The sequence below is a fragment of the Schistocerca cancellata genome, chromosome 3 (assembly GCF_023864275.1).
Source record: "Schistocerca cancellata isolate TAMUIC-IGC-003103 chromosome 3, iqSchCanc2.1, whole genome shotgun sequence".
Lineage (NCBI taxonomy): Eukaryota > Metazoa > Arthropoda > Insecta > Orthoptera > Acrididae > Schistocerca > Schistocerca cancellata.
The window spans coordinates 765636281-765654500 of NC_064628.1; the positions used below are offsets into that span (position 1 = coordinate 765636281).

Genomic DNA, 18220 nt, shown 5'->3' on the forward strand with positions numbered 1-18220 from the left:
AGGAAGCTATAAAGAAACCAAAGAAAAAATTGGAGGAGGAATAATGTTCAAGGAGAAAGATAGAAACTTTGAGGTTTGCTGATGCCATTGTAATTCTGTCAGAGACAAGTAAGGACTTGGAAGAACAGCTGAATGGAATGGGTAGTGTCTTGAAAGGAGGATATAAGATGAACATCAAGAAAAACAAAACAAGTATAACAGAATATAGTTTAATCAAATAAGGCAATGCTGTGGGAAGTGTATTAGGAAATGAGACATTGGAAGTAGTTGGTGAGTGGTGAGTTTTGCTATTTGGGCAGCAAAAGAACTGATGATGGCTGAAGCAGAGAAGATATAAAATTTAAATCAGCAGTGGCAGGAAAAGTGTTCCTGAAAAAGAGAACATATGAAAAATTCAGTTTAGGAAGTATTTTCTGAAGGTATCTGTTTGGACTGTAGCCTTGTATGGAAGTGAAAGCTATGATTGTGTGAATCTTTTTATTGTGCCTATCGCGGCTCAGCATCTCTGCTATATGATGAGTAGCAACTTTCCTTCTCTCATATTGTTACACGTCCACATAGGTTAGAATAAACACATTTTACTAAATCACAATTAGATTCAAATTCATACCCAGTACCTGATACAGCACCACGACATTGCCACTAGGTACAGTGCCACTCACCGGTGTTACCACTTCAATTCATAACATTGCACCCCAGGTGGGTGCACACAAGCGATTTACCAGTTAACAGAAACACATGGCTTCAAAGAAGACACACTAACAACCATTGGCCACTCGCAAGCCAAGGCACACCTCAGAACAAACAAATACATATTATTCACTGAACATGACACAATAATATTGCATCAATTTTCCTTTAAACAACAAAACCACACAGCCAGAATGTCCATAGGCAGTATGTTATGATGCCCTCTCCCCACTGTCAATTATCCTTTTAACTCCTTTTCAAAAAATCAGGAGGTGGCCCCCATCACCACAGCACGACCTTTGTCACCTTCTTTAGCAGCTGCCCAATATTTGACAAGTCGCACAGCGATCTGGCTAGGAACATGCGTTGTCCATCCCAAACCTGCCCAACCAAAGCCCACCGCCAGGCACTACTGCTCCAGCCCTCCTCCTTCTGTCACGTGCCATTCACAACTCACTCCACTGCACTGAGCCTCCACAACTCAACCGGGAAAACGAAAGATAAGTCACAAGGGAGGTGACTATTGATACCGGTGTCAGAGGTAGTTAGGCCAGCAAACTGAGCCACCATGGCTCAATCAGTTGTACCATACTTAGAAAGTAGTCAACTCTTTATAAATCAGTTCAAAGCATAGTAACATTTGAGTGAAATAATTAGTTTCTTGGCAAATACAAGTCATATCATTTGTGTGAGCATCAGCTGAACAAACTGATCCAATTACAAGTCAAATCGTAGCAAAAATATTACAATAGCATAATACAAACTACATTCAGATGTAAATTTAAGCATCCAACTAGGCAAATAGCAATAATAATCATAAGCAAAGAAAGATATTAATAAATATGAGGCAGAATTGCTGACTAATACTTACCTTCAGGATGTGGAATGTTTAGCAGTGCTGACAGATGCACATAAAAGAAACAGTGAGAATGTTATCATAGCTTTTGGAACTATTAGTTCCTTGCTCAGGAAGGAGAGAAGGGTAGAGTGAGGTGGTTTAAAAAGGAAAGGCAGGTCTCTAAGACCACAGATTGAGAGGGCCTGCCTGTAGTGAGGACAAGGGTAAATGAAGATGAAAGGGCAGGACAAAAAAACTTAAATAATAGTGCCTTGTACAACTCGTGCAGATAACTAAGAATATAAACAGACTGGTAAATGTTGTGCCAGCTTCAGTACAGAGATGATAAGAGCATAATGAGAATTGAAGATAAATTAGAGGGAAGAGGAATGAATAGTGCAATTAAGTTTTGGAAAATGAACATACATATAAGGAAAGGAAAATGCCCTTGCAAAAACTAGCATTATGAGACAATGTTACTTACCTTCAGGAAGCAAAAAATTTAGTACTGCTGATAGACATACATAAAAGTGACAATACTATCCTAGTGTTCAGGACTATCAGGTCCTTACTCAGGGAGGGAGAGGGATTAGATTCAAAGAGGTTGAAAAGGAAGAACAGGTCACTCAGACCCCAGAATGAGAGGGACTCACTAGTTTCGAAGACAAGGGAGACCTCACAACAGTTTGGTCCCCTCATCCTTGCTTCTGAACATCCTGCCCTTTCTTTTTAACCTTCCTCACTCTATCATTTTCTCTGCCCCAAGGAAGGAACTAATAACTCTGTAGGCTACTATAGTGTCACATACTTTTATATGTGTCTCTCAGGAAGACTAAATCTTTTGCCTTTTGATTGTAATAATTTCAAATATTTCAGAGTTACAAAATAAATTACTGAATCCACATACATTTATAAACTTTGTAATACCTTGCCTCTAGAAGATATAAATGAACAAACTGATACTTCACATATCACAAAAATCACACTGCAAAACATTATGGCACTGTGAAACCCTAAACAGAGCCTACTGATATCACTGATAACATTTTAGTCTCACTTCAAGATCATAGAAACTGAAGCATGGGAATGCTCCCATTTTATTTCCATTGCCAATACTGACTGAATACTAAGTGTAGCACAATAACACAGGCTGTTTCACCATTTATAGTTGTCATGAATTGTTGGAATTTGAATCAGTAGATTAGAATTAATGTTTCTATACGAAGCCTTTGTTGGAATGCTATGATGAACAATAACTCAGTCGTTCCCAAAACTTACAGAGTTATCTACTGATAGCCTTACTGTTGAAATGTCATAATATGATACCACCTGTCCATAAATCCTGTTAGTGCAACAAAATGCACTAGATAGCACTAGTTATTTATTGATTTCTCTCATGAGTTCTACTTGTGTGTTTAAAAAGATTGAAATAACATAATGGTGGTAACAGGTCTCAAATTTGGAAGGATCACTACCTTGATTCCATTGTTTTCACAACAGAAAAAAATTTCATCTATAAAAAACACAACGATAAAATTTCATCAATCACTTTTTAAGATAACATGATTCAGGGGCTGGCATTTATTGATGGAAGTTGTGTTTGCCTTCTTAAGTCATTGCACACAGAAATACATCTTCTTTCAATTATACTGCTTACTTTAACTTTATAGTAGTTCCTAGGGAATGTACCTAGATTTTAAATGTTAAGTATCCCCAAACTAATTAATAAAAAATTGACACAGGGCTCTTCTCATGTCAGGACTTGAGGACAACATTGTAGAATTTCAGTTGGCTTTAGCTTCATAGCCCTTTGAATGTGATGTTGCTATTCAAGAATGTTCCTGTACTAAAAGCAGTGAAATGGGGAAAAAGGAAAGAGAAAAGAAAATGCCATTGACACTGAGAAAACTTTCCCAAATAATTTATGGACAGAAAATGAAAAGCATTGTATTTCATTAAGGATGACCTACAAGCCCTACACTGTATTCTGTAAAACTGGAACAAACATAAGAAGTGTTGAGAATTTATATTTGTTTATTAGTTTTGTTTGATCTTTGTTGCCTTTCAAACAGTAGGACTTATTCCTCAAAATATGGAAATTATGTATCAAATGGCGTCCATAATGATCTGACACTTAGCAACTTCAACTTATTATTATTCCTCCTTGAATAAAATATACATGCTTCATTTTAATATATTAATTAAGTAGGGTAAAAATATGTTGCTGAAGCAGAAATATTAAATGATATAACAGTTTATCAAAGGCTTCTATTATTCTCTTTATTTGTACAACTATGAATGTGATGCTTCATTATTATTGGTACACACATCAGCTTGCATCTCTGCATCCATTTCTGTTCTTTATTCCTAATGTTAAACCAGTTCTCTTAAGCACAAAAGTAAGTAGTTAGTTCTTGCATCCCATTGTTATTAGTCATTTATGCTTTGCTCATGCTACCTTTTTTTTTTCATCATATTCTAGGTGACCTAAGAAATATATCTTCTACATCTGTTAATATTACAGAATATTTATTCTTCCTTATCATTTCTTTTCTAAAACTCATTTAACAAATTGAACTGTCTGACATGCTGGTACTCAGAACTGAGTCTGCATTTTTATGAATAATGTTCTGCCAGATAAAAATCCATAACAAACAGAGTCAAAGCTTCTTTATCTTGTGACAGAGGAACCTTATAACAAGAAATCTGAGTAATTTTCTCTGCACTAGCTGCACTTCTGTAGTTTGTAAGGATTAGTACTACACTGGTTTGTTAATTTCTTCCCAAGAAATACACACCCAGCACAATAATATCTCATCTCAATGTTCTTCACAGTAATGTAGATGTGACAAACATGAATTCGTCTGTAGGGGTGAGTGCCATGTATGGCATTTGTTTGAAACTAAAATTCTGTTGTTTGCTTGCAGTTACTTCATATTCAATCTAGTTCTATAATTCTGTAGTTCATGACCCATTCATTCTTAATAAATATTGCTGCTGGTGTTTTGCTATGCTACTGTATCACTGTGCTATTTGTATTTTAATTGCAACTGCACAAATAACTTATCTGTTCCATAATCAAGTAGTTTATTTATTTATTTATTTTTGATTTGTATTATCTGTATTATTAAAAGCATAAGTATACAATTGCACTCTTTTTATCAGACATTTCACCAGATCAACTTCTGTCATTGTGCAGGAATATCTTTCATCAAATCATGTGGTACACCGAGATTTAGCAGCTCGAAATGTTCTTGTCTGCTCCAACCGTACTGTGAAGATATCTGACTTTGGACTAAGCCGTGATATTTATGAGCAGAACATCTATCGCAAGACTGGATCAGGTCGCCTACCAGTGAAGTGGATGGCCATTGAATCACTTGTTCATCAGATATATACATCACAGAGTGATGTGTGAGTAAGAACGCTTTCCTTACTCTCATGTATGTTGTGTGGTGGATGTTAAAAAAAATGAATACTTCAGAATTTCATATAATTATGTTGGTGCCGTTCCAGTGTGGCAGAAACTTGTTTCCATTTTTATGATGGCAACATGCAGAGAACTTGAAAACTAATGCTTATATCTCTAATAAATACTGGTTCTGTTGACAAGTTGTATATTCTGAAAGAAATTATTTTCATATAATAGCAAAACTATGCTCTGCATCTTGAGTTCATCTAACTTCTCTTTCCTGTATATTTCTTCGTTATATCTGACTTGTTAATTGACCTCCCTGCCTGGCTAACTTATCGAGTGTTTTCACTTTCTTTCTTGCTGACATTTCAGTGTGTATTTCCCTCTTCTTCTCACCTGCTTCCTCTGTTCAGCTCGAGTCATGTGACTTTTTCCCTGATTGTGGACTAGTTCCTTTCCTCTCAACTCTGTTTAACCAGCTGAAAGAAACCTACACTTTTGGAAACTACAGTTTCTGTCGAATGTTTTATGTGTCTTGTTAATTTCTGCCACCTTACAAGTAGAACTATTCTCTGTCTATATTTTTCTATAAGGAGGAATAGTATATTTCTGTGAATATTATCATTTTAGGTTAGGTTTTCAAATAACTAATTATCAACTGAAAGAACTGCTGTTCACAACAAACATGCTGCTTCAGTCAATACTATATTTCTCCATAAAGACAAATAAAGGTTGAGAATAGTTCTACAGTACTTTCAAGGTAAATATTAATACACCAGTCATAAAATATGGAACAGTTTACACACATATAGCCAAATGTTACTATAGATATGTAAATAAAAGCCTTTTCATACCTAGGTAAATAAGTACATTATGCTTTATATGTCAACTTTTTCATTTTCCATGGTATTCACACTGTCCATGCTATACTTTGAAACAATATGGTACTCCTGATGTACTGTTTCAGAAACTTTTCTCTCAATTCTATGTCAATAATTGACATTATTTGTTAAGTAGCATAACTATTCCATTCAATTTTTTAAAAAACATTCCTGATTTTCAGCAATATGCATAACAGTTAAGGAAATGATGTGGTGGTGTTAACAAATCATTAAACAACTAATATCTTACATGTTGTTATCTGTCTAAGCTATGGCTATGCATTAAATAAATAAATAAACCAATATTGTTGCCATTAAACATAGCCTTTCCCAGTATCATCCTCACACTGAACTATCCATCTTATTCCTAATTATTTTGGCAAACACATCCTCCCCCCCCCCCCCCCCCCACCCCATGAACCATGGACCTTGCCGTTGGTGGGGAGGCTTGCATGCCTCAGCGATACAGATAGCCGTACCGTAGGTACAACCACAACGGAGGGGTATCTGTTGAGAGGCCAGACAAACGTGTGGTTCCTGAAGAGGGGCAGCAGCCTTTTCAGTAGTTGCAAGGGCAACAGTCTGGGTGATTGACTGATCTGGCCTTGTAACAATAACCAAAACGGCCTTGCTGTGCTGGTACTGTGAACGGCTGAAAGCAAGAGGAAACTACGGCTGTAATTTTTCCCGAGGGCATGCAGCTTTACTGTATGATTAAATGATGATGGCGTCCTCTTGGGTAAAATATTCCGGAGGTAAAATAGTCCCCAATTCGGATCTCTGGGCAGGGACTACTCAAGAGGATGTTGTTATCAGGAGAAAGAAAACTGGCATTCTACGGATCGGAGCATGGAATGTCAGATCCCTTAATCGGGCAGGTAGGTTAGAAAATTTAAAAAGGGAAATGGATAGGTTAAAGTTAGATATAGTGGGAATTAGTGAAGTTCGGTCGCAGGAGGAACAAGACTTCTGGTCAGGTGACTACACGGTTATAAACACAAAATCAAATAGGGGTAATGCAGAAGTAGGTTTAATAATGAATAGGAAAATAGGAATGCGGGTAAGCTACTACAAACAGCATAGTGAACGCATTATTGTGGCCAAGATAGATACAAAGCCCACACCTACTACAGTAGTACAAGTTTATATGCCAACTAGCTCTGCAGATGACGAAGAAATTGAAGAAATGTATGATGAAATAAAAGAAATTATTCAGATAGTGAAGGGAGACGAAAATTTAATAGTCATGGGTGACTGGAATTCGAGTGTAGGAAAAGGGAGAGAAGGAAACGTGGTAGGTGAATATGGATTGGGGCTAAGAAATGAAAGACGAAGCCGCCTGGTAGAATTTTGCACAGAGCACAACTTAATCATAGCTAACACTTGGTTTAAGAATCATGAAAGAAGGTTGTATACATGGAAGAACCCTGGAGATACTAAAAGGTTTCAGATAGATTATATAATGGTAAGGCAGAGATTTACGAACCAGGTTTTAAATTGTAAGACATTTCCAGGGGCAGATGTGGACTCTGACCACAATCTATTGGTTATGACCCGTAGATTAAAACTGAAGAAACTGCAAAAAGTGGGAATTTAAGGAGATGGGACCTGGATAAACTGAAAGAACCAGAGGTTGTACAGAGTTTCAGGGAGAGATTAAGGGAACAATTGACAGGAATGGGGGAAAGAAATTCAGTAGAAGAAGAATGGGTAGCTTTGAGGGATGAAGTAGTGAAGGCAGCAGAGGATCAAGTAGGTAAAAAGACAAGGGCTAGTAGAAATCCTTGGGTAACAGAAGATATATTGAATTTAATTGATGAAAGGAGAAAATATAAAAATGCAGTAAATGAAGCAGGCAAAAAGGAATACAAACGTCTCAAAAATGAGATCGACAGGAAGTGCAAAATGGCTAAGCAAGGATGGCTAGAGGACAAATGTAAGGATGTAGAGGCTTATATCACTAGGGGTAAGATAGATACTGCCTACAGGAAAATTAAAGAGACCATTGGAGATAAGAGAACCACTTGTATGAACATCAAGAGCTCAGATGGAAACCCAGTTCTAAGCAAAGAAGGGAAAGCAGAAAGGTGGAAGGAGTATATAGAGGGTCTATACAAGAGCGATGTACTTGAGGACAATATTATGGAAATGGAAGAGGATGTAGATGAAGATGAAATGGGAGATACGATACTGTGTGAAGAGTTTGACAGAGCACTGAAACACCTGAGCCGAAACAAGGCCCACGGAATAGACAACATTCCATTGGAACTACTGATGGCGTTGGGAGAGCCAGTCCTGACAAAACTCTACCATCTGGTGACCAAGATGTATGAAACAGGCGAAATACCCTCAGACTTCAAGAAGAATATAATAATTCCAATCCCAAAGAAAGCAGGTGTTGACAGATGTGAAAATTACCGAACAATCAGTTTAATGAGCCACAGCTGCAAAATAATAACACGAATTCTTTACAGACGAATGGAAAAACTAGTAGAAGCCGACCTCGGGGAAGATCAGTTTGGATTCCGTAGAAATATTGGAACACGTGAGGCAATACTGACCTTACGAGTTATCTTAGAAGAAAGATTAAGGAAAGGCAAACCTACGTTTCTAGCATTTGTAGACTTAGAGAAAGCTTTTGACAATGTTGACTGGAATACTCTCTTTCAAGTTCTAAAGGTGGCTGGGGTAAAATACAGGGAGCAAAAGCCTATTTACAATTTGTACAGAAACCAGATGGCAGTTATAAGAGTCAAGGGGCATGAAAGGGAAGCAGTGGTTGGGAAGGGAGTAAGACAGTGTTGTAGCCTCTCCCCAATGTTATTCAATCTGTATATTGAGCAAGCAGTAAAGGAAACAAAAGAAAAATTCGGAGTAGGTATTAAAATCCATGGAGAAAAAATAAAGACTTTGAGGTTTGCCGATGACATTGTAATTCTGTCAGAGACAGCAAAGGACCTGGAAGAGCAGTTGAACGAAATGGACAGTGTCTTGAAAGGAGGATATAAGATGAATGTCAACAAAAGCAATACGAGGATAATGGAATGTAGTCGAACTAAGTCGGGTGATGCTGAGGGAATTAGATTAGGAAATGAGACACTTAAAGTAGTAAAGGAGTTTTGCTATTTGGGGAGCAAAATAACTGATGATGGTCGAAGTAGAGAGGATATAAAATGTAGACTGGCAATGGCAAGGAAAGCGTTTCTGAAGAAGAGAAATTTGTTAATATCGAGTATAGATTTAAGTGTCAGGAAGTCATTTTTGAAAGTATTTGTATGGAGTGTAGCCATGTATGGAAGTGAAACATGGACGATAAATAGTTTGTACAAGAAGAGAATAGAAGCTTTTGAAATGTGGTGCTACAGAAGAATGCTGAAGATTAGATGGGTAGATCACATAACTAATGAGGAAGTATTGAATAGGATTGGGGAGAAGAGAAGTTTGTGGCACAACTTGACCAGAAGAAGGGATCGGTTGGTAGGACATGTTCTGAGGCATCAAGGGATCACCAATTTAGTATTGGAGGGCAGCGTGGAGGGTAAAAATCGTAGAGGGAGACCAAGAGATGAATACACTAAGCAGATTCAGAAGGATGTAGGTTGCAGTAGGTACTGGGAGATGAAGGAGCTTGCACAGGATAGAGTAGCATGGAGAGCTGCATCAAACCAGTCTCAGGACTGAAGACCACATCAACAACAACAATACATCCTCACCCATAATTATTTCTCCTTTGAAACCCAAATTTACAAAATAGTCCTCAGAACTGTCACGGGTTGTCATGCACCTGTTCTCTATGTCAGAATACTTATGGATTGCTTAGAGGAATCCGTCCCACCCAACACCTTAAGCCCCTTACTGGTGGGGGTTGACATCTTCGTGATCCTGGACCCATAGCAAGGATAGCCTCCATTCTTTCCTCCAGAAACTTAACTACTCCTCCCACATCTGCTTCTTCTGATATTTCTCCACTAAACAAGCTACTTTTTTGAACGTTGATCTCCACCTCAGATCGTCCAATAAAAACCTATTCATATCCCTTATCAACCAACAAAAATAATTGTCATTTGGCAATGTCACCCATTTCATTCTGGAAAGTTCCTTCTTACGCATTAACACCTGTGGGTGGCACACCTGTCGTGGGATTCAAGAGTTATCCAAATATCGTGATGAGCTAGTCCAGGAACAGATTTTTGGGCCTCATCACACTAACAAACTCAATAGTACTGTGAATCCAGTCAGTAACCCCTACTCCTCTTTATCCCTCAGTTTCAACCAGACATGGATGCCATGGCAAATAATGTGGCTTACTTTCTTGAATACTTTTTTGTGCCTTGAAATAAGCTATACTCTATGCAAAATCTTATTCTCATCCTGCCAAATGATATTCTGTTGCCCACCTGACTTATACAGTATCATGGTCTGGCCCAATTTCACTGCTGGTCCCATTTCTGGACTTCACGGGTCTTTCCCATGTGAATGACCTAATAGCAAGAGCCATTTACCACATCCTAGTTTAGTCCAGTCACAGCCATTTTCCATGCGATGAAAGATAAGGCCACATATGAAACCAGTAACATTGTACACCATAAGGTATGTGCAGCATTATGTTTGTGTATGACAGGGGATCAGCTATGTATCTGTGTGGATGGTCACTGCCGCACTGTTGCTTATCACAAATCCAAGTCAGCCACTTTCTCAACATGCTGCACACCATAGCATCATTGACTTTGGCCTAAGTCTCTACTAGTCATCATTCATGGCTGCCACCCCCAACTACTCCCCCACTGACAGAGCATTGGATCAAGTTTACATTTGCCTTCTGAACTCTGTCTACAGTGAACACATGCCACTCAAAACAGTTTTGGAGGCTGTGACTCTTCAAGTGCGGGTGTCTCTGGATTTAACTGTCTCTAATGTGTATCCCCCTCCCAATGGTGAAGTGTCTCAGACCACACTGTTTGCATTGATTTCTCAGCTTGCCTCACCCTTCTTCATTTCGGATGACTTCAGTGCCCATGATCATTGTGCTCTGCATTATGCTCGAGCATCTGCATCTGAGAATTATCAGCCATTATTTCCTGTCCTCAAATAATGGGTGGAGAAAATTCATTTACCTTTCATTACACATCACTAGAGCCGTATAATGCTCTGTCCAGTGAATGGGAATTCCTCATTGCCCCAGTCCTTTGCCCTGACACAGCTCCAGGGCTAGACTGCATCCACGGTCATATGCTCGAACACCTTTCAGTGGAAACTTGATAGGACTGTAAAATACCAGCCAACCAGTTGCAGCATTCAAGGTTTATTAACTCTTTACCATGGTTGTGACTAATATAAGTTTATGTTCTTGAGAAGGAAAATGGACTGCGACACTATGAGCTGCTCAGTAGCTGGAATCCATCTGGCGGCTTATGTCGTGACTACAGATTGGCCACACATCACTCTAATTCACAATCAATGAGTATAAGTATAAAATTCTTTCCTGGGTTAAGTCTCAGCCAATGTAACTTGCCACACTATAAGCCAATGTTTAAAATTTTAAAACCTATCAGTGTACTGCCAATGTCATGTCCTTGCCATTTTCACCCATATCTGGAGTGATGATGTGCTCCCATCTCCGTGGGGAGGAAGCGTGGTTTTCCTGGAACTGAAGGCTTGTAAATGCCCCCTTGAGAAAGACAGATATAACCAAATTAGTCTCACTAATGGCCGCCAAAAGTTGCTTGAATGTATGGTGAGACAGATACTGTGTGGTACTTTGAGTCTCAGGGTCTTTTAGCTCTGTCCCAGGGCAGTTTTTGCCATGGCCGTTCTACTGCTGGCGATTTGGTATGCCTGGAGTCTGATATCCAGTGGGCTTTTACCTGAAGTCAACACCTAATTGGTGTCTCTTTCGACTTGCAAAAGGCGTATCAGTGTATGACACCACTTGGCGGTCTCCAGAGCCTACTCCCAATTTTTGTCTAGAACTTCTTGTCACACCATATTATGTGGGTTCCAGCTGGTGCTTTCTGCAGTACCTTCCTCCCCCCTATATACAAGAGAATGGGATGCTGCAGGATTCTGTATTGAGAGTACACCTTTTTCTAATGGCTCTCATTGATATAGCTACGGCTGCAGGGTCTACAGTGTCACCCGCTTTGTATGCTGATGATTTTTGTATTTACTATTGCTCCTTAACTGTGGGTGCTGCTGAACACTGACTGCAGGGTGACACACACAAGATGCAGTCCTGGGCTCTCACCCAAGGCTTTCGGTTTTCGGCCACCAAGACATGGATCATGCACTTCTATCACTGTCGTACTGTCTTTCCACAATCAGGACTCTGCCTTGATGACCAGTAGCTCAATGTGCTGGAGTATTATCACTTTATGGGATGAGTCTTCAATGCCCAGTTGACGTGGTTCCCCATCTTGGACAACTTAAGCAAATGTGCTATTCATACCTGAATACTGTTCACTGACTTGGTAAGATGAGCTTGGAGCACAGACCACTCTATACTGTTGTGGCTTTACGAAGCTCTGATTCTGTCACATCTTGATTATGGGAATCTGACATATGGCTCGGCCTCACCTTCAGCCTTTTGGATGCTTGACCTGATACACTATTATGGGGTCTGACTTGCAACAGATGCCTTTCAGTCCAGCCCTGTGAACAGCCTCCTTACGGATGCTGCAGTCCCTCCAGCATATCAGCATATGACGTAACAAGTCCTTTTTTGTGGTAGGGAGATCCACCTCCCACAGTGGCAGTCCAGGATTGGAGTCATGATTGCAGTTCACATATGGCATCTCTATTCTCAACTCCAACCTTCCTCATTGTCACCTCTTGTCAGGGAGCAACTGTGCACACCCCCAAGGTGTGTACCCCATCCTCATATCTATCTCAACCTATCCTTTCGACTGAAAGGCTCTGTTGACCACATGGTTTTTCATAACCTGTTCCTGGCTGTCCGTGATGCATTTCTGGGTTAAGAAGTGGTATGCACTGACCGCTCTATCGTCAATGGATGAATCGATTTTGCCTACACACATGCAGGGTACAGTAAACTACACTCCCACACAAATGGATGCCATGTATTCACTGTAAAATTGGTGGCCATTGCTCAAGCCTTCAGTCATGTTCGTTTTTACATCAGTGAGGCAGTCTTAATCAGTAGCGATTCCCAGAGGAGTCTTCAGGCTATTGATCAGTGCTACCCTTGACACACATTGGTTGTGGTTATCCAGGATATCCTTTCTCAGCTCCATAATGGAGGACAGTCAGCCATCTTTGTCTGGATTCCAGGTCATGTTGGGATCCCAGGGAATGAATGTGCTGACCAGTTGATGAAGTTGGCTGCCAGGATGCCAACTCTGGAGGTGGGGTTACTGAAACTGGACCTTTGCTTGATTCTATGCCATCAATTGTTGGAGGCTTGGAATGTGGATTGGTGTGCCTTGGTTTCTCTGAACAAACTGTGAGCGATGAAGGAGCCCATGAGTATGTAACAGTCTTCCCTTCGTGATTCATTCAGGGAATCTACTGTTCTCTATCAGCTTTGCACTGGCCACACTTGGCTGACTGATTGCCACTTCCTATGACATGGGGATACACCACACTGTTGGTGTGGTCCACAATGGTCCACCTCCTACTGGACTGTCCCAATTTGGCCACCTTTTGGCAAAACCTTAACCAAGCTGATGTGTTGCCTCTGGTGCTAGTGGATGTCACCAAAGCTGCTGATCTGATTTTTCATTTTATCTGTGAAGGTGGCTGATTGATGGCCACATCCTAGGACATGAGGATACACCATACTGTCAATGTTGTGCTTGTCTGATGGTGGTTCACATCCTACTGGACTGTCCCAGTCTGGCCACTATTCTTCTGTATGAGGTGGGGCACAGGGCCTTGTCGGCCACTTGAGGGGACTGGAGGGGTGCTCTGTCACCTGCTCTGACCCAGGGGAGCCCTAGCTGTCCTGGTTCTGTGGCTCAATCTGGCTCCTATCATTCCCGGCATTTTAGTTCTTCTTTTTCTTTTACATCTGTCATTGGTTTATTGTCTGATTATCGTTGTTCTCTTTCCCAAGATTTTATCAATTTGCCCATGTTGCAGTTTCTTGTGCAAATTGGGAGTGATGCAGAGGGTGTGTCTCCTGTTGCAAAAAATGCCCTGGGAGCCTCCAGCTGATTTCTCGGTGGAGGAACAGAATCTTATCTGGCACAGCAAGAATTTGCTTATTAATGATCCTTTTATATCTTTCATCTGGTGTGGGTAAAATTTTATACTCAAGACATTACCACAGGGCAATTAACATTTTCCATCATTTTATTTAGTACTTTAGCTACTGCTTTGTTTGATGGCAAAGACTGAATGTTGAAAATGGGATTGAAAGTGTGCCTATTTATCAGGGGAACATGAGGTTGAAGTAAGTTATGTTTTCGCTGGTTACAACCCATCTCCAAATAATCTAGTACATCATTAGTTATTTTCTCTTTCCCACTTTTTGCTTGACAGGAATAGAGAAATTTTCGTTTACATTACCGACATGTTTGGCATTTCTGTTCTTCATGTTCATAAAATATGTTAGTTATGCTTGTTCCTAATTAATGAAAACTGAGGTATTTTAATAATCATTTTACAAATCAAGTATGTTAATGTATCAATACAAAGTAGCTACTTCTACTTCCATCTTTGCTAATAACACCGTACTCATATGTTGAATACATGATTTTCACTAGGAAAGACAGCAAAAACAGTCACTGAGTTTTCTCAATTTTGCACAGGTGGTCATTTGGTGTACTTCTTTGGGAGATAGTGACATTGGGAGCAACACCGTATCCTGGGACACCAACTGGGCGTGTGCTTAGATTGCTGTGTTCTGGTTATCGCATGGAGTGCCCACCGAACTGCAGTCAGGAGCTGTAAGTCTGAGTGGCACATATCATTGCTTTATGTTCATGAACAGTGCCTACCATGAACATCCTTTTTAAGTGATTCACACATGACATTTACCCAAAGCTCCCACACATTAACACAGAGGAAAAATTTCGGAACTTTTTATTTTCTTATGTGCCACGTTCCTAGGTAATTATGGGCACGACTGATTTAATTGTTTAGTTAGTTAGTTGATTATGTATTTCATGACTCATAATTCTGAACTCTTGCTGTTATGTGGAAGAGCAGTTTACACTTATAGCACACTTTATGAATGAATATATGGCAATACCATGGCCATTGACATGATTGTCTATTGCATTAACTTTCTGCTAGTTTTTGCACCAACTATTATTCATTAAAATATTTTCCTAGGAAGTAGAAGGAGCCATCAGTTTTATATGGTTTCAGTTTGTGTTGAACTTACTTTTATCATCTGTTAAATTCTTTATCTCACTGAGTAAGTGGCCAAAGATTTCTATTGCTGAATATATCACTTCTTTATGTGCCATACTTGAGCTGAATGATGGGTAACGTAAGTCATTTCTCCTTCTAGTATTATATTTTTCAATGTAACTCTTGTTTTTGAATTTGAGATTGATTGTTGGCAAATACTATGGAATTATGGGCTGATTAATCTAAAATGTATATTTTATTCATGAAAAGTGAGCATTAAAGTATACAATTAACATACAAAATCAATTTTCCTACTCCAAAGACTTTCTACAAGGCTTGTTCAAAAAGCATCCAACTTTTGTTCTTTGGGGCCCACTGTGCAAAATACACTCCTGGAAATGGAAAAAAGAACACATTGACACCGGTGTGTCAGACCCACCATACTTGCTCCGGACACTGCGAGAGGGCTGTACAAGCAATGATCACACGCACGGCACAGCGGACACACCAGGAACCGTGGTGTTGGCTGTCGAATGGCGCTAGCTGTGCAGCATTTGTGCACCGCCGCCGTCAGTGTCAGCCAGTTTGCCGTGGCATACGGAGCTCCATCGCAGTCTTTAACACTGGTAGCATGCCGCGACAGCGTGGACGTGAACCGTATGTGTAGTTGACGGACTTTGAGCGAGGGCGTATAGTGGGCATGCGGGAGGCCGGGTGGCGTACCGCCAAATTGCTCAACACGTGGGGCGTGAGGTCTCCACAGTACATCGATGTTGTCGCCAGTGGTCGGTGGAAGGTGCACGTGCCCGTCGACCTGGGACCGAACCGCAGCGACGCACGGGTGCATGCCAAGACCGTAGGATCCTACGCAGTGCCGTAGGGGATCGCACTGCCACTTCCCAGCAAATTAGGGACACTGTTGCTCCTGGGGTATCGGCGAGGACCATTCGCAACCGTCTCCACGAAGCTGGGCTACGGTCCCGCACACCGTTAGGCCATCTTCCGTTCACGCCCCAACATCGTGCAGCCTGCCTCCAGTGGTGTCGCGACAGGCGTGAATGGAGGGACGAATGGAGACGTGTCGTCTTCAGCGATGAGAGTCGCTTCTGCCTTGGTGCCAATGATGGTCGTATGCGTGTTTGGCGCCGTGCAGGTGAGCGCCACAATCAGGACTGCATACGACCGAGGCACACAGGGCCAACACCCGGCATCATGGTGTGGGGAGCGATCTCCTACACTGGCCGTACACCACTGGTGATCGTCGAGGGGACACTGAATAGTGCACGGTACATCCAAACCGTCATCGAACCCATCGTTCTACCATTCCTAGACCGGCAAGGGAACTTGCTGTTCCAACAGGACAATGCACGTCCGCATGTATCCCGTGCCACCCAACGTGCTCTAGAAGGTGTAAGTCAACTACCCTGGCCAGCAAGATCTCCGGATCTGTCCCCCATTGAGCATGTTTGGGACTGGATGAAGCGTCGTCTCACGCGGTCTGCACGTCCAGCACGAACGCTGGTCCAACTGAGGTGCCAGGTGGAAATGGCATGGCAAGCCGTTCCACAGGACAACATCCAGCATCTCTACGATCGTCTCCATGGGAGAATAGCAGCCTGCATTGCTGCGAAAGGTGGATATACACTGTACTAGTGCCGACATTGTGCATGCTCTGTTGCCTGTGTCTATGTGCCTGTGGTTCTGTCAGTGTGATCATGTGATGTATCTGACCCCAGGAATGTGTCAATAAAGTTTCCCCTTCCTGGGACAATGAATTCACGGTGTTCTTATTTCAATTTCCAGGAGTGTATATCTTTCAATGACATGATAATTATGAATAATAGCCAACCACACTGCTGTGTAAATTGTTTACATTTTATCTCATTCACGATGAGCCCATATCGGCAAATTACCATCATCAGGTGCTCTGTAAATACATAAATAAGCAATGGTCTTAATATAATGGTCTTGTAACTATGATCTGAAAAACTATAATATATAATTAGGTGTTTTTACCCTACATATGACGTTGTTGCTGTCATGTCTTGTCTGCTTTCCAATTATTACTTTCTCCCGGTTGTACAATGGAGATGTATATCGGATATTTTCCATGTATAGTTACAAGACCATTATATACAGACCATTGCTTATTTATGTATTTACAGGGCACCTGATGATGGCAATTTGCCGAAATGGGCTCATCGTAAATGAGATAAAATATAAATAATTTACATAGCAGTGTAGCTGGTTACTATTCATAATAATCTTCCAACTTTTGATTATAAAATAAATCAGTATTCCGATGCACTTGTTTGACATTAGTCACATTCAGAGTAGCCCCCTTCAGCTTCTACACACCTCCCCCAATGCTGCTGCCGTGGAAAGCCTCTTTTTGTGTGGTATACAGCTGCTCTGTTGATTTCTGCATAATGTCTTTGCCGCCTGAGGTCACACAGTGCTAGGTCAGGGGAACAGAGAGGCTGACAAACCACGACTGTGTTGTGTTTGGCCAAAAACTCTGAATTAACTGAGAATGATGAGTGAGTGCATTTTTGTGATGAAGGTGCCAATTGTTCGCTGCCCACAAGTCAGACTAAATCTCACTGCTTCAGGAAGTTGATGCAGAACCTCTTGGTAGTACCCCTTATTGACAGTATTATCTTCTGGGGCATACTCATGACAGACCATGCCACTGGAGTAAAAAAGACAGTCAGTATGACTTTCGTGTTGCTGTGGACCTGCCTTGCTGGGTGGGTCTTGGGGATGATGGATGCTTCCATTGCAATGACTGGAACTTTGTTTCTGAATCATACTCATAAACTCAGGACACATCACCAGTGATCACTGTGTTAAGAAAGTTTTGATTACTGTTCACTGTACCTAGTATGTCCTGTGCAATCTCTGAATGAAGTTGCTCTCAGTTTTACCAACTTCTGCTTGCTGAGAGACTTCTGAGGTGCAAATGTTCCCTTAAAATGTAGTGCATGGATTCAATCCTAATTTTTACCTCATTTACAAGTTCTCTGATCATGATTTGTCTATCCTGCACAAACAGAGTCCTTACATGATCAATAACAGCTT

At 40.8% G+C, this 18220-nt stretch overlaps 1 protein-coding gene across 1 annotated transcript in view; it reads left to right on the forward strand.

Moving 5' to 3' along the window:
* Nucleotides 1–18220, forward strand: part of LOC126175796 (uncharacterized) — a 314318-nt gene that overhangs the window by 271409 nt on the left and 24689 nt on the right. The window contains exons 16-17 of the mRNA XM_049922776.1: nucleotides 4728–4942; nucleotides 14593–14730. Coding sequence (XP_049778733.1) covers nucleotides 4728–4942; nucleotides 14593–14730 — 353 coding nt within the window. The remainder of the gene's footprint in view (nucleotides 1–4727; nucleotides 4943–14592; nucleotides 14731–18220) is intronic.